Source organism: Nomia melanderi, chromosome 13, assembly GCF_051020985.1.
Source record: "Nomia melanderi isolate GNS246 chromosome 13, iyNomMela1, whole genome shotgun sequence".
Classification (NCBI taxonomy): Eukaryota; Metazoa; Arthropoda; class Insecta; order Hymenoptera; family Halictidae; genus Nomia; species Nomia melanderi.
Window position 1 is genome coordinate 10,707,682 of NC_135011.1, and position 26,168 is coordinate 10,733,849.

Sequence of the window (26,168 nt, forward strand, 5' to 3'; positions counted from 1 at the left end):
GTCTGGCAAGTTTTTACATTTATTAAAAATATTAAAAACAATGGTTTTGAAATGTCAATGGTTTTGAAATTTTAAAAATAAACTGTCCATAGAAACAATATGTTTATTCAAAACGATTTAATTTTAATCAGGCCGTAGGGTCTTTTTCGACCCAAATCGAGATTAATTTATGATGTGATTTTTTTAAAATATATTTTTTACGAGGAAAATTGAATGAAGGTATTTAAACGTTCGAGTTTTAGTGAAACATTTTATTCTTATTATTATTAATTAATAATTGAATTATTTTAATTTGAATGGAGTTTTATTGTTGGCTTATATCTCTAGGATGTTTCATAATTGAAATTCATTTCAGTTATAAATATATATACATATCTTTATATACATATGTACCTATAACGAATTAAACGAGCTGAATGGACAGACATTTCTAGGGCTGATAAATTGGTCAAATTGTGAATTAATTTCTGAGAGTTATAACCGGAGTGTGAATTATGCGTTCACAGAATGTGCAATCGTGCATAGCGTAATGAAATGAAAATTTTAACGAAGATTAATGAAGCTGTCGGTTCATTAAATCTATCGGAGAGTTTCTCTCTCGTTTCTCGTACCTCTTATGTCACAAATTTTAATAGCATTCTGGAATTCAATGGCTATCCTCTCCTAGTTTGCCAATACCTTCTGCATGAAAGTTTTCAACTTCACTATTAAAACGAAAATGGAAAAGGTACACTATTTTCAAATTAATAATCCATTTGTTAGATTGAACGTTAGATTGACTTTGTAACTACACGTTGTTAGATTCTACCTATACATTGACAATCTTAAGGACTTTTCAATTCGCGAATAATTAAAATATATTTTTCTTGTAAATGTATTACTTTTTATCATTTTAAATCATTTCATTCAAATCACTGTATGAATGATAAACATTGCGAACAAATTAATTAATTACGATATTACTTTTGTACAATTATTCTTTAAGAAAAAATAATTACTTAACTAGGAAAGGTATAAATAACTGCCTGAGATTGCTAAAAAATTAGTTGCGCTTCGAAATTAGGTCAGTAAACATATCAAGTACTAAAGTGCATTGTACATACTGTATTTTAGTCAATATCAGATGGAAATCCCTGTAACATAAATAGATGACAAGTGTCGTATTCCTGGACTGGATACAATTTTCATTTCAGTTCCAAAATATGTTCAGATATATCGATTAAGGAATCATAGTCACTCAATAATTAATCCAGTAAATCTTCTGGGGTTCAGATGCATATTCAACACCTTTAAACATTGAATATTTGTCACTAAACAGTAACTTAGCAAGGCTTGATTCTTTTTCTTTTCTTGTTTGTTAAGAACAAATAACAACAGGACAACGTTCCGATAAATTTAATAAATATTTACATTCTAAAATACTTTATTATAGCAAAATTTCATTGTGAATATCATCCACTACATAGCGACAATATTAATTTACAGTTAGAAAAATTCTTTGCTTTTATAGAGAAAAAACAGAAAAACTTCTTGATAAATTTAATAAACATATATTTTTCTTCTTTCTAAAATAATTTATTAAAGGAAATTTCCAATTTAACCCTGTGAACTCGAACATTTTTTTAGTATACATTATTCTCTAAAGAAATACTACTTACATTACTCTAATTGCTGTATTAAATAGAAATAATTTACAAATCAAGAGATAGAACTATTTCATTTCAATATTTCAAGATAAACACTACATTCACTGACACTTACTGCACAGTTTTTTATCGTTTTTAAAAAAATTGATATTCGTTCATTTAGATCTTAGAACTTATAGGTCTAAGAATAGACAATTAGTATACATATTCACGTAGTTGCATCAATCGAAATCAACATAAACAATTTATCAAATAACGTTTATCAAATTCAATATAACTGAAATTGTTTCGCTTCCAAAATCTAGTGTTAATTACATACAACTTGATATGGAATAACGAATCTCAACATTTTTCTATATCAAACCAAACCGCAACTGTGAGTTACCTTTCGATTTCAAAGGGTTAACACTAAACCTACCGAACACTTAAATTGGCTTTCCGCAATTCTTCTATAAAAATTCAGTTTGCATATTTTTAAATCAATTTCTTGAATAATTTCTCAGAGAAACCTGTTATCTTTTAAATAATTGCAAGAAATCAGGAATTGGTCATTTTATCCCGTCCGGTAGTTTTAGTGCTAAATATCATCTGTCGTCTAGTGACACGACAAGCTTAGTATGTAAATGCAAACGGGTGAAGTATAACATGGCACAGTTAATGCGAGTCAATTGAATTTTCGGTTAGCCGGTGAATTAATCAGCCCTAGAAACATCACGATTCATTGAGAGACATTGTACACAATGCTCTAATGATTCTTGCCGTTAGAACGCCATTAGACGGCCATATGCCATCGTGCTCTGAGTGGCGAGAATGATTGCGGCAGCGTGTACGTATGTAGTACGTACATACGTGCTTAATGTATGACATTGCTCATGCGGTACAAACACAAATCCCCGACGGTCGATTATCAAAACGGGGAAAGTTCTGTCGTATGTGGGTCGATGTTCTTTGAGCTCGGCAACTAGGAAATTTATTCGACAGCTGTACGTTAACTTTTCTCGGCGCTGTTAATTATGGATGGGGTGAACAAGTTACCACGAAACAAGCGCCACGTAAGCGTTCCGATAATATGAGTGAAACGACGGGTAATGTTTCGGCCTAATTTCCTGAATTTTCCTGCAGAAGTATTATAAGTGTCCCTTTGTCATAAATTTCAATGAGAAACCAAACGAACAGTCGTAAATAATCCATTTACGGTGTGAACTTATTTTTGGCATACAAACGTTCAAATGAATTTTTAACACACACATACTTGTACGTCGACCTAAATTCTTGATGTAATCTGGATTCATATGAGTGAATTATAATAGTTGAATATAACTAATGCTAGTTCGCTAAGTTTAAAATTGATTGAGTTACAGTAACTGAAAATAGTTACTAATTGAAACCTCCGCTCAGTATAGAGAAAGATTTTTAATCAGTTTGAAATTTAAACTTTAAAATGAATTTAAGCTTCAATTGTTTAGTTTACGTAGTAGATATCTGAAACAATGAATTATTGATAAATAATAAAAGCTAATAGAAGTAACACTTTTGAGTACAAGTAAATTTTTATCATTAACGGTTTTAATACTATTGTTTGTTTTCACATTTACTATATTTTATTATATTTAATATGCTCTTTCGATAAAATAATTGAAAACTTTTAAACAAAAAATAAATTAATGTTTGAAATATTGAGATATTCATTATATGAGCAATATATATTCGATTCAAGTATTTTTATATAGTCTTTATTGTTAAAAAATTTGTTTAAAGCTATTGAGTAACTTTGTATAAATGTAGAGTAATAACTACAGTCTTCTCACTTTTGTAAAGCCCTATATTTAACATTAATTATCATATAAAAGTTGAAATATTAAATCATGTTAAAATTATGTTTTCTTTTTATAAACTAAATACTTCAAAAACTTCGAGCTATAATGTAAACAAATTGTAACTGTGTTAAGATAAATTATTTCTTTTACCGTCAATAGCTAAACGTGACTGTTGAATAATGAATAATGCTTCTCTGAAATATATAAGAAAATTTTCATTGAATATTAATTATTATCTAATATCGTTTATATTCCAAATTTTATGATTCAGACAGATATTGAATAAAAAATTAAGTTTTATAACGAATTTACAATAATTTATGTTCGGCCTAGTATCCCCTTAATTGACGTACTTATATCGATTGCGACATTTAAAATGTAGGCACTAAAAAAAACACAATATTTTTATCCATCGAATTGCTAATTCAATTTTTCTTGCTAATCAATACTTAGTTTTACAACATAAAAATAATTTCAGAAATACGTATTCATTAACCTTATCGTATTAACCTCGTTGACATTTAATCAGAACAAAACATTCAACCAACAATAAACAAAGAAGCAAACAAATGTTCATTCAGTGTTTACTAATATAAAAGAATCAATTTGTTGTCAACAGAAACATTATTACAAACAACAACGTTCACGTCACTTATATCTCAATGATCATGACAATGATTATTTTTCAAATCACATAAAATTTTGCCGCAAAAAGCTTCCTACTTTTCGATCTCAGCAAAAATCCTCTTATTCCCAACGTTCTCTTTTTTCATCAAAAGAAACACTCCATACCCACTGCGCGTTGTTCTCTCTGCAAATAAAAATTGCGAAACAAACTAAAGTAAAAACGTTGAAGAGAGCGTCGGTAGTTCGGTTAACAGGTTAATAAAGAAGAATCTCGTCGAATAAAACAATCAAAGCTCGCGTGTACCTGCCGCGTTCGTATTCCGCCACGGTTTCCATTTGTTTTGATAAATTTAACCTCCGTATCGGATCGATCTCCGCTCTAATTACCTCGCGAAGTGGCCCGCGCATTGTCCAGACTGCTCTTTCGGAACGGGCCACTCCGGTTAATTTAAAACAATCCAGGCTACATCAAGAAATCGAATACATTTCAATTTCAACCGGGTCCCCCGGAAATTTCCACTCGCAGACGGGAATCGGTTCTCTCTTTGGGTGTCTCTTGCATCCCTTTTCCGCGGGACATACGGCCGTGTCTCGCTTCGTGATTGCATAGACAAAGTGCTCACAGAGAGAACCGAGTCCCTCCGCTGCCACACCACTACCACCGCCAACGCCACTACCACCGTCGTCCATCCGGTGCGACATTACATCAGTTTACAGGGTAACCGTAGGAAAGAAACAGAGAATGCAAATGCAACGCGACGGGGATGCAAATAAAAGCCGAAACGCGAAAGGTACGACCTCGTTTCTCTGCTTCCAGGGTATTTCTGGCACATCACCGACATCCACTATGATCCGAAGTATTCCACCCAGGGAAACGCAGCTAGCAGTAAGTAGTTTCGCCGTCGCTCTACGACAACGGTGTGCCTGCATGCACGCATCCACCGTGTTTCGTCCTTCCATTCCACCCTGCCACCCACCTGCCGCCCTCCCGCAGCTGGTAACATTCACGAGCAGTAGCCCACGAGCCTCTTTTATATTCGGGCTCCGGTGTTCCCTGCATCGAGCCTATATCCTGCTCGTTCCCGCCGGTATTTACCGATCGTTTTAAAGTACCTGGCGTGTCTGGCTGGCACGAGGTTTGCATGACATAGCGGTACCTCAAATTGCGTCCCCATACAACGCCCGACCCACCATCCGCCAGCGTAGCCCCTAACTCCGTGTCATTTCGACGTTAGCGAGGCTGTACGTGACGACGTCCGGTATGTTTTGCTCCCTTAAAGGTCACTCGGTCTCCCACATCCTTCATCACGGTACAGTCCTGCTCTTACGTTGGCCAAGGCGACCATAGGTTTAAAAGTGCACAGAGGTAAGAAGATTCTCCTACTCATGATGCTCGAGTCGCCTCGGTTTTTGATGCGTAGTCCTTACGGGCACACGGCAATAATGACCATGCGTTGAAAGTTGAGGCGGCACGAACGTTACGAGTGGAAGAGCTTCCCTATTTCTGTGCACTTGTAAACCTATGGTCGTCTTGACTAACGTGAGAGCAAAACTATACTATACGCCACGCACGTTGGTTCTATTGGCTTTCGGTCTAAAAAAGCACGAAAGCGAGACTGAATAAAACTTTGTATCGTTCCGTTTCAGTATAAAATCAACTATGGAAAACAAAATTCTCTATAGTTCCGTCTCACTATAGAATCAACTACTCACTCTTTCGTTTCACTCCGTCGCATTCAGTCTCGCTTCCGTCCTTTATTGTCGCGCGTTAATAATGACCATGCGTTCAAGGCCAAGGTGGCCCGAGCATCCTGAGTAGAAAAGTTCCCTTGCTCCTGTGCACCTTTAAACCTGGGGTCGCCTTTGCTAACGTGAGAGCAGGACTGTACATATCTTCGTTCGGCTCGTTTCTTTTATTCGGCCGCGTTTCTCAATGCTCCACGCCCCACTATTCACGGACCGCTCGTTTGCTCGTATTTTCAGTGTGCTGGGACAAGAGGAACAGCGGGGACAGCGGTCGGATACGGCTCGACAGGAGGCTGGCCGGGGAGTTCGGCGACTATAGCTGCGACTCGCCGTGGGCCTTGATCGAATCAGCGGCGAGGGCAATGAGATCGCAGCGCGGCGAAGGAATCGAATTTGTCCTCTGGACGGGGTAGGTTCGCAGACGGACGGAGACACTGGTAGACGCTGAGAGAGGGGATGAGGAAACGCCTCGGGCCTCTCGTCGTCAGCGACGAGCTGCTACCCCGCGACCACGCTCGATTAATCGCTTTACCGCCGCGCCCCCGCTATTCGGCCGGATAAGAATCTGCCACGGGAATTATGTTTGCCGGACATTAATTGGATGGTAATCGCGGCGTTGGAGATTCAACTAACCGAATCTTATTGGAATTATCGGGTCGACCCTGCTGACGGTTTTATTGAATCGGTTGACGCTTTTATGGAGGATCTTCCAGTTTCGACGCTGATTTTGAGGCTGGGTTTTTGGATTATTCTTTTCTGGGATGATGGGGGAGATTTGAGACTTTCGTTTGTTACTTTTTGTTGAATGGCTTTTCGTTTATGCTGATTTTGTGGGTGCCTTTTTGGATTATTGTTTTCTGAGAAGCTGAGAAATTTAAAGCTTTTGTTTATTATTACTTTTTGTTACGTGCAGTTTTGTTCAATATTTTGTTAGTGTAATAAATGAGCTGTTAGTAGGTTAAAATAGTTGAATCTACTTTAAAAATTTTGTTAGAGTCTCATGCCGAAGTACTAAAGTTATTTTGATGTATCAATTTTCTTTACTTTTTAATTTTTGGAGGTAAACATTTTGGCAAATGAACTATAGTCGATTTAAAATGTTTGCCTATTATGACAACAAAAAGATAAGAGAATTAGTTTAAAGAACCCTACTACATATTTGGATTCTAAGATTAGGGATCGATTAATATTTATTTCAAGGGTGTGCAATATTATTTTTCAAATGAAAGTATTTATTTTGTATGAAGCTATAGAATTTATAAGAATTGTTGTCTGCAGCTTATAGAATACTGATTGCTATCGTTGTTACAAATCAAAAAGTCAAAAACATTCGTAATCAATATAAATGTTGCTATCGTCCGAATTAAAATAAAAAATTAGTAACCGTATTTGTAAGACTTAAATAAATATGATTATTAATTTTTAATGTCATATCACGTGAACTATAATGACACAATTTTCTTGTATAAATGTAACAATAGATTTTTATCAGTGACATATCGAAGAAGCTAAACATAGTTGAACCCACGATTGTAGGAAGATAAATTATTTTTCATGATTGCAAGAAGATTTTATATACTTAATATAGTATAAAGCAACATATAGAATTTTCAATTAATCAACTATTCCAGGACTACATAATTTATCCTCATTTTTTTTGTAGAAAACGTTTGACAACACGACAGCTGTTCTGCAAATAATCCTTATCCTTTTGTCATTTGTTCGTCTTTTTATCTTGATTCCTATAATTTATCCAGAATTTATAGCAATTGGTTTACTTATTATTTTTTTAATTTCAATTACCTTAAGCAAGGATTAACTGCTTTTACTAAATGTAGCAATTTAAATAATTTCAACATCACAGTATATATTATATAATTGAGTATAAGATATCAGAATAAACTGATGAAGCTGTCATAATTTCTCTCGGTATTCTTGTTTAAACATGTAGTACATCAATTTTCGATAAATCATTACATATTGGCTTAATGACTTCCTACTTCAAGTCAAGCAGAGGATTATCCATGCATTTTCTTGACATCATCCATCTCCATTTTTCTTACGACCCTATATAACTTTTCTGCCACTTTTCAAACTCATCTGCATCATGTATCTTCTTTTCCTAGACTTCACAACTTTACAATATCCTGATTTCACAATTGATTGAACCACTTTATTTCTGATAAATGTACTTTGGACACTTATCAAAATATTCCTATCCATCACAACCTCAAACAAACCGTACACTTTATTTATATATTTCACAAGTACCATTGTTACACCAAAAAATAGAAATTCCCATTTTCAAGGAATTATCAGTTTATTCAAGATCCATCTTCAGACAGTTACCTTTATTTTCAATCGTCTTCGTACAACTATCTTTTCGTTCTCCTGGAACAAACAGATTCTAGATAGTATAAAATTACAAAGTCACCTAATTGATCCATTTCTTTGAATGTCGAGTGTCCCGTTTCATATAACATTTGCCCGCCATTCTGCTTAAAATAACCTTGTGAGTTTCTTTACTTCGTCTAAATCGGTTTCAAATACTCATTTGGAAACATTACACTTTAAGAGAACAAATGAAGATATTAAATTTCATAATCTCTTACAGGAAGGAAGTCTTTTAAAATGCATTCGAGATCGATAAATTGCGCCAAGAGGAAGTGTTTGCCTCATTAGGATGTTCTAATATAATCAAGGAAAGTATATAAACGGAATTACTTTAACGGGAGACTCGAGATGAGCAACGGCTCTTGAACCGGAATTATTGGGTTTAATGAACTATTAATTTCTCACTGTTCTCTTTTCGCTTTATTTTTAACGGAATCGATCGGTCGGTTGAAAGTAACTTGGGTTGGTATATTCGATCATGTCTCGTATAATGTTTGCGCAAACAATATCTCATCAACGCGTGCATGCACAGGCCTGTTCTATCGCATTCCGCCATCTCGAATGTGAGTTTTATATTTCACGAGCGTGAAGTCTTTTATTTTCGATAATAAAAAATTTACATACTTTATTTCGTGCATTGTTCGTTTTTCGCTTGATACGATGCTTTATTTCAAAGCATTACGGTTAAAGTAAAGTAGAACAAAGTGGATCTCTCGATGAATATTGACACATGCTATTTAAAATGTATTGTTGCGTCGGTTCATTTGACTGATTCCGAACATATCAGAATATTTCAAGCTTTTATTACAGGCAGCTCGGCTCCCGGGCATCCGACTATATTGATTAAGTAATGTGCAGGCTTATTTTAAATCTGGAAAATCGCCGATGAAAGGACAATGCAGTATTTTAATGCATTGGAAATCGCTTTTCAATGGAATATCGAATTTATGATTTTCTGAGATATCTTTATTGGTTGTATCACTCTAGTTATTGAAATGAAATTTAGAATACTAGTATATATAATACATAATGGTGTATAATACAATATAATAATATAAATATTATATTAACACTTAGGTCAATTTAACGCATATAGAATTTTATAAACGTAGCTAACGTTTATATAGATTTTGATTAATTGAATTGGACGAATATATATCCTAATAGTCTATTTTTAAATCGCTAGTTTCCAAGATCTAAACGAACATTAATTTTTCTGAGAACGATAGAATAAACCGTATAATAAATATCCGTAAACCTAGTGTTAAGAGTGCTCGAAGTACGTGAATGTTTTTGCATAATAACATTTCCCCAGTTTTTAGCATTATATATTCCAATTTAGTTTCTGAAATAGAATTGTTTAGGTACTTGACAAAGTATGTATAACAATATACTATTTAAGTTCATTATTATCGAGAAGCAATTTCAATATTAGAATATATATCTCTTTAAGAATAATAAGATAATCATTAATTCGATTATTTACTTCTATTAATTCTTCGATCGATTCTTGTTCTGTTTAATTGTAATTTCTTTAAAGTACATCATTAAAATCCAATTTATTTGATCCAACATACCATTGCTGAATCATCGCGCTAAATTTATCGGTACGTCGATAGAAACAAAAGTAAAATACCGATCACTTGATTTATACCCTACTTTAGAGAATTGTAATCAACGAATAATTACATGCGAGTTAGCGATGCAATCAGTAAATTGGTTGATAAATCAAAACGAAACTGATCGATCTTTAACCGTGGAACGCGCTGGGAACTAATCCAATATAATTGATAATCCGCAAACTCGAGGAACAAAGATCCAATGGGCCGTAAGAATTTGTATTTGCGCGGCAACACCACGCGTACGTCTGCGTATTCAGTATAGATTAAACAGTGCAAATTGCTAGTTTAATGGGGTTTGATCAGTTTATCGTCGGATGAATTGCGAACATTAATACAACGCTGAATAAATTGTCGGAACAATCAACGGTTCCTGTCTGATGCGTGAAATCGGATACAAAATAGGCAGCGTTAATTTCCTCGGGTAATTCTAAAAAGAAAATTTGGAAATTTTAATAAATACATTATTAACACTAATACTACCCAGTAGTTAATTATTAATTATTAACTATTGAAGTTAATTATTAACTATTGAAGCTTTAGTTGATTTATAATTCAGTTTGCGTATTGTTAAACCAATGGTAGTTTTAGTGTTAATTTTTGGTTCCTAACTTCGGTTTTTATAATTGTATATTAATTTGCATGAGTATATGTACATTTTTTAGTTTATATTTAACAAAATTACAGAAATTTCAGGGTAATGAACCGCAATTAAGAAAAAAAGAAATAGAAAAGATATAGAAGAATGTTTTAATTCATACCTTTTGGTCTCTAACTTTTAGACAATTTAATTATTGAAGTTCTAGATAGAAGAAGTGACAAACGAGGTCAAAATTTCGTTCAACGAACCGCTTGGAATTCAATTTCGCTGGTGCCCATATAGGACTGGTATTTAACGTACATAAAAGTCCGATTCTGAAACGATTCCAAGTCTATTCCACGGGAAATTCGAAGTTTTTGATGTTCTAAATTCATTCCATTAATATCGCGTTTCATAGTCAACTTATAGCACAGTGATGGTATTGCACGGTTGCACGAACAACCTACGCGCTTCGTTACACTTTACACGCGAAATCTACAATTTCGTAACGAACCATTCTCGATTTCAAACTTTTCCCCATTTAAACTGTCAATGTTGTTTTATATTTTGTTTCGTATTTTAAATAAATCGTAAAGTTTCAGGGAACCGAAAGCTGCTGTTATTGATGGTTTTTGTAACATTCAAAACTTATATTTTCCATATTTTTTGCGTTCTTTAGTATATTCTAAATTCATAATAAAAAAGTTCAATGAATTAACGTAAATTCATTTAGAAATTACATATTAAATATGGTGAGTATTAATTTCTATGGAAAATAAACGTATAGCCCTTCAATAACATTCGTTGTTGTTCTACAGAAAATTATTCTATTTTTATTAAACAAAGGATCATTATTTTACATTTTGAAACAACAGTGAATTACTTTGGCACCATTTAACAGTATTTTAATTCATACTAATTGTCAGAAATTGTCATGATTTTTCTTCATTTTCTATAAATTACTTGTATATTCTCTATTTCTTAATATTCCGACACTAATCTCAAAGCAACTTTACTAAAACAGTGTAAAAGTCTGCTTAATTCTGCTCGATGAGTACTTCAGTCTCAAATCCATTAAAGCTTCGTACTCGAAACTTCTTTAGTATAAATATTCATCGTGTTATTGATAAAATATTGATTAAATATTTTACAGGTAACATAAACATTACAGATAATAAAAGAAAATCATACATAACTTAAGGGCTAGTATTATTTTATTATTAGGCAAATAATCATATTATTTATTTGCAGTATTCGATTTTAGATATCAAAGTTTGAGGTCATTATTACAGTGATACTCGATCGAAAAGGATTAATAGATATATTAGATAACAAAATAAAATAATAATATAATAATATCTAATATATCTATTAACCCTTTGCGATCGAGTATCACTGTAATAATGATCTCGAGCTTTGATGTCTAAAATCGAATACTGCAAATAAATAATATAATTCTTCGCACAATAAGAGATTGATATATGTTTATTTTCTTCTTTAATCCCTCGACCTACAATACCATGTCCAACGCGTGGCGAAAATTTTTAACTGAATTTAAGAAATCTGAGTGTCACTTATTTTTGTTAAATATGAATGAAATATCACTTGTCTATTATCAATCGTTAAACTTCAGAGTAAACGTAGACATAGAACAATCGTTCAGATTCTTTAATCATAGTTAAGAAATAAATTAAGAAATGAAATTCAATTTTTTATACAAACCGTTTTTAGATGCTTGTAAAGTTGTTGATCGCAACGAGTTAATATATTATACGAAATTTAATATTGATTTACTTCAATACTTCATATAATGTCGTATTGGTACAATGCTTTAACACTAAAACTACCGTACAACTGTTGAGACTTTAATTGATTTATAATTCAATTTGCACATTTCTAAATCAATTTCTTTAATAATTTCTGACAGAAAAATCTGTTATCTTTATAACTCTTACAAAATAAAGAAATCAGAAGTGGGTCATTTTTATCCATTCGGTACAGTGTTTATTTTATATAATATCTCATATAGAATAACTCTATACTATCGAATTTTATTATTCTACTGCATCAAACCAAGTAGTACCTGAAAATTACTTCCAAAGTGAAAAGGTTGGAAAATGATACATAAAAAAATATAAAGCTGTCAGTATACTTCTGAAAACCGTTATAGAGACCCAGGTATAAAATCGAATCAGATTTAGAGAAATAAGTGTCGCTTATTTGTAAGAGGTAAAGCCAGCCTTTACTGGCTTCAGTCACGGCTATCTTTCTAATAGCGTTACAGCAAATCACATTTCAAACTTTGCAGGTTGCCGAGTAAGCTGTAGCGACACGTGTGCTCACGCGATACCTACAATCTCTCGGCTTACTTTCCCCGATTTATACCGTTTCATTCTCCACCCTTTCATTTCACAAAAAGTTAAGCATTTATCTTTTTTTCTTCGTTGTAATTATTCCAGAAAAATGTACCGAATTAGAAATTTCAAAGTACGATAGAGTTAGTTAGTTGTTAAACTTTATTAAAAAATTTAGGATTGTGATCTGCTCATGTATAATTTATGTATAATTTATTTTGAATTTGAAATTTTGGAAAATTCTCGGAAATCTCGTTGCTACGTTTCAAAATTTTATTGTAATTTTTATTTTACTGAGTTCTGTAGATTATGAGGTGCTATGAATGTATGTACTTAATTCATTGTCTTTAGAACATATAAACATGAAATATATGTATATTTAGAAATTTCTAAAAATCAGGATCCAATAAAGGCTACTTCTTTTATGAAGAATTTTATTAAATTGGGACGAAAATAAGATTTTTATTAATTTTTAGTATATATTCTTTCATTATTTCTTGTATATTCATGTATAGAATAAATGTATCACATTCCCATTTTGTTAATAATTATTTCGGGGTTTATTTACATATATAGAGTGATACTATCTAATTAAAATTTTCTAAGAAACATTGTGAAGTTTTAAAGTTGCAACAAGCTTAATAAATTAGATTTTTCCAGTGATACTCTGCTGGATGAGAGATTTCCTAGTATAACCTGAAGTATAAAGTTTTTTAGTTCATCGATTTGACCGAGATTACCAATTAATTTTCAGCGACATGTGAGAGAACGCAATATCGACAGTTCCTCAACTTACTTTCCGCGATTCATACCATTTGACTCCTAAAACTTTCGGTTCCCCGCTTTAAATTGGTACACATAAATCTTACAGTATTTTCAATTTCGCTCCGCACTTCGAAGTGCACACTCGTACAAACTAGAAGAAATAATTTTTAATTAACAGAAATAGTAGAAACACACAACAGCAGTTTTTGTAAAAAATAAAACAAAAATTACAAAAAGGTTTATAATTTTACGAAAATATACTAAAATTTAGTAATTTGTGAAATAGTTGATATAAATACATTAAAATAATTAAATATAATATAAAGTGATGTGAATATTTATAAACATCACTTATAAACATCACATCACCATCTGCAATGGTAGAAGTGACCATGCAATATCTAAGTCTTCTTTGCCCTCACAATTAGCCACTAAAGTGGGTTTTTCCAATCGTTACACGATGAAGCGCTAATAATTTCTTTGAAATAAGAGATTTAAGCTAATTTAGGACGTACTTTATGAATAAAACGCTCGAGATCGGTTAAGTGAGATTTAGAAATGTGTATACAGAGTTATTATTAAAACGAAAGATTTATATAGTACGTATTATATATTACAAAGTAAAATTAAAAGCAGAAAAAAATGTATGGTCATTAAATTTTTATTTTCAATAACTTCTAAATAAGTAATGAGTAAATATTTGAGTGAATAATGTAATAATTAAAATGTTTTTTATTTAAATATCACTGTTCTGTTTCAAGAAAATTTTGTTTCTATATAAAAATAGAACGAAAAATAACACAAGGTCCATATAAACTCAATTTGATGAAATAAACAATTTTTCAAAACAATAATTTAAAAAAGGAAGCTTTCAAATAAATAGTAAAAGACAGAAGAAACATTTCATAAATTTTTTATAAATACCTGACTTATTTATTTACTAAACAATACAAAAGATAGATTTTTCAGCTCGTATCAATCACATTAATGTACAATAAATACGCTTCCCTTATTGACAAATGATTAACATCAAAGTATATATCTCTTACATGTTTATTAATTAAATAAAGGAATAGTCAAAGATCCAAATGACTTGACTAAAATTCTGATCTTAATATAATCACTTAAATTATCATTCTACCGATTGATAAGTTTTTTTCTTTTTTTACTTAAACTTAGCTCAGTTTATCTTTTTATTCAATTTTTGCTCAGTTTAATCTTTCATAATAAATGTAACTCTTACACCCAGTTATTTTGAAGCATATAATCTAGCTAAATGCAATGTTGCCTCTGTATATAATCTACGATCGGGACTGCGTCCCGACAATTAGACGAGGAGGAAGGTGTAGCTCTTACCTATCTCCTGTGCCCTTCTATTTGCATGCATCCGAGATGAGTTATTGCGCATTGTTGGTCGATTCCCACTGTAGAAATTAGTGGATACATAAGGGCATAACAGCTAACGAGACAGAAACCGCAACATTTAAAGTCGTAAACAGATTTATCGAATTCCGGTTACAATTAGTCAGATCATCCTTCTTGTAATTAAAAATATTGCTCGAGACAAATAATTCTTTGATAATAATGAAAAAATATAAACATTGTAAAAACACATGCAACGAAGAATGAATTTTATATTAAAATATTGTTTAGTTTTCAGAGTTCTAAAATTCAATTATTTCACTATTACTTTGTTTAATAAAAGTTTATTGAAAATTTTTTTATTATATACAAGTGAATAATAATATTGCTGTTTACAGGATGTTTAATTCAAAGTAGCTTCTTTGAACAATTATATACTTATTTACACTACTGTTTAAAAATTTTTAATGTTTCTTGTTTGATCGAAAGAAAATATGGCAGTTTTATATTTGTCACATTGAAAGATTCATCTATAGGAAAAGATTATTTCTCAGACTGTTTTACAGTTCTTTATAATTTTATGTATCAATAAAAATACGAAGTATAATGCGCTATAACAAAATAATTTCAAAATCTAAAGCCTCGGAATGTACGGACTGCACAAAAACTTCATTAAAATATTACTGCTTATTAGAATGAGCAACAAAGAGAACGACATAACAGATAAAATTGTCCAGTAAACCCACTAAAGTCATGGAACAATGGAACGTATCATTTTCGTGCTTCTTCCTCCTTCATAAATCATAACCGTTAGGAGTGATACCAAACTCTTGAGTAATAGTGTACTTCTACAAAACTTCCGTAGAAAAGAAACTTTCCACTATCCATTTTTTAATATCTCTCTCCAGATTTCTGTTGCCATTCACATAATTGTCATTTTGCTTATTGCACAGTATGCACTTTATCGAGTTTTTGTTTTGATTATACTGTTCAGAAATTCATCGTTACTTTATGTGAGTAAGTAATTTCCAACTCTGTCACAGGTAGTTTTATGATCATTAGATAGAACGTATAGCTGCACAGGAAAATTACTTCGAAGAAGTGAAGTATAAATAACAGTATCGTGTATTGATTTTTGTGTAATAAAAGAATTCCTAGTAATTCTATAGAACACAGCACATCTTACCGATATTGTTGATCTTGAAATATCTCGTCATTGCCAATGTCACCAGTAATCCATGGATACGAACTACTTTGCTTTAATGTCACATCTATAGAGATGTAATATTAGCCTGTCAACCGATGAAGACAACTTAACTTATGATTCATATTGAAGGACTTTATCTTCCAGTAATTCTTCCTTTTCTTATTTATTTAATTAGAAATTCTTGCATATTATGAATATATCCTTACTGTAATATATTCGTATTAGTATAAATTATATTATTTCTCACTGCAAAACATAAACTGTATTAATTTTCTCTGGTTTGAATTATATTTTAAAGTAATATTTCAGACATGAATATATAAAATGAAAACATTTCTCAAGACGAATAATCACCAAGATGTTAATACAAGATCAATTCAGATTCTGGTCTAAGTTTCGAAAAACATTTAAAAAGTACTATTTTGTATCTAGTCGACTTGAATTTATTCCACAAAGTTTAAATCTTACAGAAATTGTACCTTATAACTAATAACCTGGTTATCTGTGAGGCTTCAAAATTACATATTAAAAAAACATTAATAATATGATTCACGTTTTGTAACTGTAAATATCGATACAATATAGTTTATATTAATATGAATATAACGATTCAATAGAATCCAAAAATTATTGGTTGGATAAGTATAAAAAGGAAGTTATTAGAAAATCAAGTTACACATAAATGACAAGTTAATTCGTCTTCCTAGATAACAGGTTAATAAAACGTTACTGTCCATCACGTACACTATTAGTCACATATGGAGTCAGTTGTGGTTTGAGGTCGACATTAACCAATTTCAAGCTTTCACCGTAACATACGCAAAATCACTCAGGACATTAACCTATTACAATCTGTTTCATTAAAATCACTGAGGCACGTTGTGTTCTAAACAATTACCGAATTTTAAAATACTAATTACAGCAATTAAAATCAAACCGAAAACTTCAACTTTTAGACGATCAGCATTTTTCCATCGAAACTTTGAACTTGTACGAAAAATGTGTAACCTGTAGGCACTTTTTATATCAATGTTTATCAGAGGCTAACATTTTTTGACCTAGTTTATGTAACTTTACAAAAAGTATATAAAGCTTTATATAAAAACAACAGAATTTTTAACTATATATATTCCACGTATTTTTCCTCGCATAAAAATATCTCCTTTTGTATAATTTTGGTTTACCTTGTTTGGGTTTAAAACTTAAGAATCAGTTATTTAATATGATGAATTTTCAGTATTTGCCTACCACCACAATGGCGATTTCGAGCTTTGATTCTGAAAACCAATAGCTGCAAATGAGTAATTTAATAATTTAAATGTCGAAAAATTGATACGCTGATTTTTCCTTTCTCAGTATTTAAGACTTTGGTATATAATTAAGGAATTTTCTACAAAACACCGTAAATATCAGAATTAGAAAATCTGCATTCCTTTATTATCCTACAGTATAAAATTAAACTCAATTTTCTTCTTCCTAAACAGTCATTATTAATAATAATCATAGTAAAAGATAACATTAGTATAACATAAGGATATAATATATTCAACATAACGATATTTTTGACAAACTTGCAATTCATCATTTACATTTTCTGCAAATTTCTTCCTCAATTGTCGATAACAAAGTTATTTTATTGTTCACAATTCTTTAGGAAAAGAGGATAATTCTACAGTTATTCTATGTCTACGTTTACTCGGAAGCATCAGAATTAACTCTTTATTTACGAGGATTTTTTATAATACTAAAGACCTTTTCTATAAGATGCTAATTTACATGCTGAACTCTTAGATATTAGAAAACACGTAACTATACATTTATCTTTGGTATTTAAATAATAAAATTGTTTACTCCTAATTTCTGATTTTAAATATCAAAGTTTTCTGCCACTATGACGACAATCATCCTCAAAGGATTAATAATAGAAGAATAATATTTAATTTAAACTTAGATGAATTAAGTAACATTTATATTTGTTAAATTCCATTTGAAATCTTCAAGAGTCTGACACAACATCATAGGGCAAGGGGTTAATGAAAAAATAAATGTACTCACTACTCGTTTAGCTCCCATCTTCATTTTCCCAACAACTACCCTGGAATCAGCGTCGAAAGTTGGATAAGTTTGAAAGTCGTATAAGGAAAGTAGCTGCGTACCATCAAGCTCGAGCGAGCTGTAGCGGCGTAGCGCTCATGCGTGCCGCGGGAACCTCGTTTCTTCGTGTTTACCGGGGAATCGGAGTAATTCTCGGTGCACTCTGGTCGTATGTAACTGGCGCTAACGAGGTTGTAACTACTTGTTGCAGTGACGCGCTGACGCGTACCGCTAGCATGAGCGCCGAGCTGCGTCTGCAGTGTTTGCGGAATTTGACCGATCTGTTGTCCCGCACGTTTAAGGAACAATTTGTGTTCCCGGCGCTCGGACACGAGGACCTGGGAGTGAGCTTCTCGCAACTCGCCGCGCTCTGGCAGCAATGGCTGCCGCAGGAAGCTCTGGACACGTTTCAAACCGGTGGGTAGACTGAACCGTTCTGATTGCGCCCGTCGCGGCTTTTAGGGCCACGGACGGGGAATTCCTCGACGCGGCGAGCGAGGACGTGTCTTGTAATGGTAAACACGGCCCCGGGAAAATACGAGGATCGGGTTAAATCGATAGTGCGGTGCCATGGAACACCGAAATTTTAGCCCCACGGCTTTCAGCGGAGCTAAACTACCCATTGATGTTGCCATTTTTCTTTGCTTTTTTTTGGTCCGCAGAGACTAACAAGGAAAATCGATCCTGGAAATTTAAAAAATTATGAAACTTTGTATGTAATAGAGTAAGTCAAGACTAATGCGTTGCAATTTTGTTCTGATTTTTTAAAAGAGGTGGTGGGGGTATTTTGTAAAATTGAATTTTTTCAAAAATTTTATTTTCCAATTTTATAGACTTAAAAGAACAATTTTCTATTGAAAATTATTTTCGGTATCTTTTACCGTTCTCAAAATAAAGGTTAACAAATTATAAGAGTATAATGGGAAAACATTTTCATTTAACAATAAATGAAATATCTTAACTTAATTTAACATGTCTCAACTCGCAAGGAAATGTATCAAATTTGGAAATTCAAAAAATTATGAAACTTTGTGTAAGTAGGGTAAGTCAAATCTAATATGTTGCAATTGTATTTTGGCCCGAATTTCACTTTGATGGAGTGAAACCACTGAGATTTGACAATTTTCATTTGATTTCTTCAATTTTTTCACAACAAAAAATACAAACATAAATTTTGAAATATGTGGAATCATTATCCTATTAGAAGATATATACACTGTATCAAAAGATTACGTTCATCTCTATAGTGTTTCACTATGTTACAAATTTTTTGTCGGCTGGACCAATATTTTCATGTTATTCAGCACACCGGAAAAACCTTTCTGTACAGTGTACACGTATTAAGGTTCAAAATAAACTATTCAATGGTTTCATGGATAAAAATAAAATTTTAATCTGTACCAAAGTTAACAATCATTATCAGAAATTTGATATTTATTTAACAATAACAATTAATAACAAGAGGCTGGATTATTTTAACCGATTTCTAAGAATTAAATTTTGTCATTTCAAGATATATACTATTTTATTTTAATAATGAACAAATTAAGGAAGCCTTTATTTGTCTTCATCATATTAAAAGGATATTTCTTCGTTGAATTCACTAATTCGCAAAGCAGCTTTCGCTGAAGATTCAGCTTGGCACTTTCATACACACAACGCGGCATTATTCCCCAAATATTTTCCATAGGATTGCAATCTGCTGACAGAGCATGCTACTTGAATAATTCTATTCAGCGCTGATTAAACCACTTCCTCGTGGCGTTGATTCCGTGAATCGGTGCATCGGTGTCTTGCTGATGCACTACGAGAATTCGAGGAGAACGTCTTAGATGCGGCACCAGGTGATTTTCGAGGACTTGAATGTATTTGATGCTGTCCATTTGTGAAATACTCGAGACCAGCTCCGGAGTTCCCCGCGACAGGACGTATTTCACAATAAACGTGTGCCTTTGTCAAAGTTACTTTTTGATAAAAAGCGTAACTCTTTCGAATCCAGCAGAGATTAAAAGCGTCTGACCCGTGAAGATTAAACCTATGCAATCGGGAGCTTTTTCGCTATACTCCAGGTGTCCAAATTTATTCTGTAAATTTAATTATTTCCAGAATTATTCGCTATATAAACAATATCTCAAATATCTTTTTATGATATTAAGTTTTTATTTTATTTTACTGAAACAAAGGTTTGGTGAGTGTTCAACGTAGTTAATACCTTTTTGTACAAAATACATGACTGTACTTGAAAAAATGGTTACTTTTATATCTTTTACGCACGTTCACTTAGATACAAACTAAATATACGAAATTACTATCAAAACAAAAAAAATTGTTTTCCAGACATTTTGTAAAAACAAATAGTAGATAATTGTATTTATGGAATAATTTTTAAATCTGCACGTGCGGTTTCACGGACTTTTACATAAAATATCGTGAATTTTGAAACCAGTGAAATTTTCGTTATATAGTTGATACTATTCCTATGTAGAGATATTTAGATAAGTACAAACAAATAAATACCGTACATTTCTTATTAGTTATTACAAAAAAGAATATTTAACATTAATCGGCAATTGTCGGACTTTCATACTTCCTGAAAAATATATCCTGAATATTCATTTTTTCTTAATGAGACATTGATCACATTTTTTATAACTGGCATAAAGTGAAATCTTACACGAATTAAGATATAGGACTATTTTACTGAAAGTATCATTGCATTATATGAAATGTTACCTTAAATATCGAATTTTTAAATTTTGTCACGTCCAATCAAGTGATGACGTGACTCATCTCTCGAGTGCAAAGGGTTAATTTATATTTTGTGACTACAAATGATAAAAAATCATACACACATGTTTCTGCTTCGCGTGAATAAGAGAAAGTTTGCGTAAAGTTGTACTTAGGATGAAATTTTACTTCGTTCCACTTGCGGTTCGTATTATCGTGGGTAAATGCAAGTCTGCGAAGCTTGTCCTCCTTTCTGAGATTCGGCGAGGACTTCAATTTGACTTTCTGAAGATATGACGACTCCTTAATGGCTCTCAGAATGGTGCGTTCTGAAACTTCTAGCCAACATTCTCCTTTGATTTGGTTCGCTGACTTCATCGAATTCGGTGCTTTATGAACTATATCTCACGCTTATCCATCACTGGAATTTCGTAAAGCCTTACGAATCTCTCCCTTTTGTTTTGGGACTTGAAATGTTTCATGTAATTTAGAACTACGTTATGAGTTTGTGAAATATTAGGTTGTAACGTAAACAAGCTGTACTAGAAGTACAAACGTGTTCTATTTTTAGAATATATTTATTTAGAATTTAAGGTTAATTCATTGCATATGTACAGAAATGCCTATAACTGTGATTAGGAAGGAACCACTTGTAGTCGATATAAAACCAACAATATTACCTTATTGCTTCTTTAAATTAATAATTAAACAGAGATTGGAATTGAACAAAAATTTACTTCCTTTCCCAATGATTCTAATTTCTAGTAATGATTTTTAGTGAAAACAAGATTAAATTGCATGGTACGTAATATTTTATTGTATTTCTCATATTCTTATTCAATATAAATGGATACAAATCCGTAATCTATTAAAACTTAACAGTCAATTACTCCACAATGCACAAACGTAACAAATTTTGTTTTCATTTTCATTTATTGCATTCGCTGTAGTTTGATAAATGATGTCTATTTTATTGTATTAAAAACTTTATCAATGCTTTCTGAATATATAGTCAATATTATGTTGGTTTATGGCTGAGCCCATATTGACTAAAAAATGATCCATTGTTAAAGGTTAATAATAAAGGGAAATATTGATTGGAACCGAACTTGTTTATGTTACAACCTGGCAGCAACTTTGCAGTAAACTGTGGATCTGGGATCAAAAGTAAACTTTTGGTACTGTTTATACACTGCTTTTATTTATAAAAAATTGAGTGGCCGAGTTTGAACTTTAAAATGTGTATAGGCATTTTGTGGGATGCTGAATAACATGAAAACATTGACTTGGTATATTTTTTTGCTGATAAAATGGTATACAATATTAATATAATCTATAATACCTTTATCTAACCGTCATCATGTTTTAAAGTTTAATTAATTATTTTATTCATTGAGACAGTCTGATCATTCACAATATACACTATTTCCCTTGTAATTCATTAATTTAAATTGTGACTCATTTAACTCTTGAATGATGATTGGTTACTCATGAACAACTTAATATACAGCAAACATATTCTTCCTGATTTTTGAGGTTAATAATCATCAAGATCTAAGATTCTTTGATTTGTTGAAGTTGATATTGAAGAATATTCTTGTATTTAGTGAATATCAGTAATTATTTAAATATCAGTATATGACAAATTGTGTTGTTTGGGAACAGATAAAAAGTTATATATCACAATAAAATTATTAATTATATCGCATCTTTTTTAATTCATCATACTCTCAATACTTCAATACTAATTTCTTATCTTCTCTTACGTAAAATTTTACAATTCTGTATAATTCAAATAATTTTAATATAATACCAAAATTTAAGTATCTATAGGATGAAACAAAGCTTCTAACTACATAGTTGAAAAGCAAAATTACAATTGCAAGCACACAAAATAAAATCTTATAATTCCAAGTATATAACGACAGTTGACCGACGCGATTTATCCCGTAATGGTTTGCGCCAAGAAATTGATATCTGCAAAAACTTTCATAACAATGGCGCGAATCCGGAATTTTAAATTTATTCGCTGGATAGCCGCGTTCTTTCTCCGTCGCTCTAATAAAAAGTTAATAACACCGAGCAGCAACGTTAAGGGTGGAAAATTACGAAAGAAGAGGCGGGAACTCGAACATAAGCTCCTGGCAACTCACTCGACGATTTCAAACACTTGTTACAGCGGGATATTACACGATAGAGCAGCGCTCGGAAAAGTATCGAATCATCTTTCTCAACACAAATTTGTGGCTGCACATAGCCGACAACCATCGCACGGCAGCCAGCACGATCGATAACACGGAAGATCCTTTCGGTCAATGGTCCTGGTTTCAGTCGACTCTCGACACTGCGCGGAGGAAGAAGGAAACGGTAAGCACTATTTTCACTTAAACCGTTCAGTGAACAAATCGATTCACTCCATTAAAAAAATTTTCTTACATTTTATTATTAAGCGTTTGTTTGACTTTCAATTCTGTATATTTAAAATAAATATTTATATATTTAAATAAATAATAGATTTAAATATATTACAATATATTTAATCTATTTAAAACAAATGTCCTTATTGTTGGATTTGATACCACGAAATAATAAAACTTCTTTTAAACATACAAGTAGTGCAATAGTAATATAAATCACTTCAAGGATATGCTATTTTATACACTTATTATGTTCGTTAGATTAATACTACATCTGTAATAAGAGGGTAAAGTATATTATATAATGTTTATTTGATTTTCCAGGTAAAAGGGAAATTTTTAAAAGCAATGCTTATTATTGCCTCATTTTTTTCTATTGTTTGTTTTGTAGTGGCTCATTTTTCTCTTTATTTTAGGTTCAATGATCTGTAATATGAACTCTTTGCATTCGAAAATTTGACACTATACAGACAACATTCTTTTGCTCTAATTTAGAGAGAAATTGTATATAAATAAAGAAACAAAGTTATTTTATTTCAATATTTCACATATTGATACATTATATAAGTTTAACTCTTTGTTTTGCAATTTCCTTTGCAACTAAAACTACGTTGTCTTTAATAATTAGCTAAAAGAACAATAGTTTCTATGTTCGTAGTATATCTATTTTAACTATTACATATTCATAAAATGGTAATAGAATATCATTTTAACTGGAAAAAAACGAATAAGATTAATATTTACTAAATACAGTGTGAAATGTTTACAAATGAATATACGAAACACCAATGAATATATAAAACGAAATAATCATTTCACTATAACAAGCTATATTTAAACTTTTGCACTTGAAAGGCAATCTTCAGTCGCCAATGCAGCAAAATTACGTGATATTTGATATTAAATTTTGTAATAATAAAAGAAATATTGATATAAAATATCGAAAGCATTACTGAAATTAGTCCCTTATTTTATGTACAATTTCTCTTAATATTAGTCTTAAAAAGTGTCATTGATATTTCATCAGGAAAGCTTCGTATTGCTGCTTACCTGTGGCAAAAAAGCTTTCGAGTACAAAGAGTTAAATCTTTCAAAGTATGCAAATTTATGGCTTCATTATCTTTACTCCACAAATTGTTAAAAATGTTTAAGCGGTTGGAAACTTTCCAACACCGGTGTGCACTTGTTTGAATAATTACGAGAACAAGAGAATTTTAAGAAGACTTTAATTAATGCTTTAGTAAACCAGAAAACTAATCATTCAGTTGCCGACGTTTATACCTTTATTGCAGACCAATAAAAATGCTTAGACAACAAATGGAAGGGAAAAATTCGTTGAAAACTTTTTATTAACATAAATTTGATGGTATAATTGCGAACTAAAGTAATAGATAAATGATTAAACCTACAATTTAAATAAGCATTTCATCGAATAAGTAGTTTCAATGTGAAAATAAATATTCTAAACATATTATGCGTGCTTGCTATAAATTATTGACCGATTAATTTATAATCTACATATATAAACAAAATAATATTTCTCTGTTTTCATTTCAATTCCATGAAACTTTCAAAAATAACAACAAATTATCATAAATCTATACTAGTATCAGTTTTGAAAATAACTTAATATACAAATATACGTATTCACATTTTGAAATAAATATCTTGCACTAAACTATTCTAAACTATTATTTGACTAACAAGAATTCCTATCTGTGAAGGAATTAAAACTTTCTTCACTTTATTCTAAATATTTTATTTACACAAAGAAAGTAAACTAATACTTTCTTCAACAAACGTAACTTTTATTTTAACAAAATATAATTTAAATTTTTATTTCAAATATGATTCACAGCCCTTTGGTAAATATTCAGCTATTCGTCTATTTAAAATTAGAAGAGTTTCGCAAGTACATTTAAATTTTTTCAAAAACTAAATATATTTACTTTCCAATTTATTTCTCGACCGTTTAAAAATATTATATTATATTTAAATTCCAAATTCTCGAAACACTAACTAGTCTTATCAAACCCTTTCACTCCAAAGGAATCCAAAAATTATGCTCACTTCCGTATAGTTAAAATGGTTGTGTTCCCTTGACGTTTCAAAACAAACTTCCTTCACCGAAAATTCAATCCAACCCAGCGTCGTCCGCAAAACCAAAGGGGTAACCAAATATTCCCCACGAAACGTTCTTTCGAGGCCACGAATGTCGCAGTAATCGCCGGCAGCTTAACGACGACCGTAAACTTTTAATTGTCGTATTTTCGGAGCGGTCTTGTGAATCCGGTATCCCTGGGTATCTAAGTAGAAAGAAAAATTTTTCACCAGCACTGATACCACGTAATTGTTACTCATCCCCTGTTCTATCGTCGAATATCCTAGCGGGAAGAAAATGTATTCTTAACCCCTTCTGGTAAGACTTAATCGTAAAAAATTTTTCATGAAAGAGCCATTTAATTTTTATTTCAAAAAGACATGTTTCATTTTATTTACCTTGTATATCTAACGGTAAACAATATGTGATAATGATTTGTGATATTTACACAAATAATACAAGGAAATACAATATTATCAGGTTCAATGAACTAGAAATTTTAAACCAAATTATATAACATTCAATAGTGTCTTTAGTTGCATGGCGAGTACAGCTCGTCAATGTGCAGTATGGCATGAAAACCCAATGACGACCTGCACTCGTCATTTTATCGGAAGTTAACTCTTTGCAGTCGACAGTTTTTCACTAGAAATGTTCAACATTTTCCGATGAGATATAGACGACATTTTTTGAAACTAAGTAATGAGAAAAC

The 26,168-nt window shown here is 31.7% G+C and overlaps 1 protein-coding gene across 2 annotated transcripts in view; it reads left to right on the forward strand.

Annotated features, from left to right (window-relative positions):
• LOC116425634 (cyclic GMP-AMP phosphodiesterase SMPDL3A) overlaps nucleotides 1-26,168 on the forward strand; it is a 137,760-nt gene that overhangs the window by 67,305 nt on the left and 44,287 nt on the right. For both annotated transcript variants that reach the window (XM_076373092.1, XM_031973611.2), the window contains exons 3-6: nucleotides 4,908-4,976; nucleotides 6,074-6,245; nucleotides 18,423-18,628; nucleotides 23,118-23,305. In XM_076373092.1, coding sequence (XP_076229207.1) covers nucleotides 4,908-4,976; nucleotides 6,074-6,245; nucleotides 18,423-18,628; nucleotides 23,118-23,305 — 635 coding nt within the window. The remainder of the gene's footprint in view (nucleotides 1-4,907; nucleotides 4,977-6,073; nucleotides 6,246-18,422; nucleotides 18,629-23,117; nucleotides 23,306-26,168) is intronic.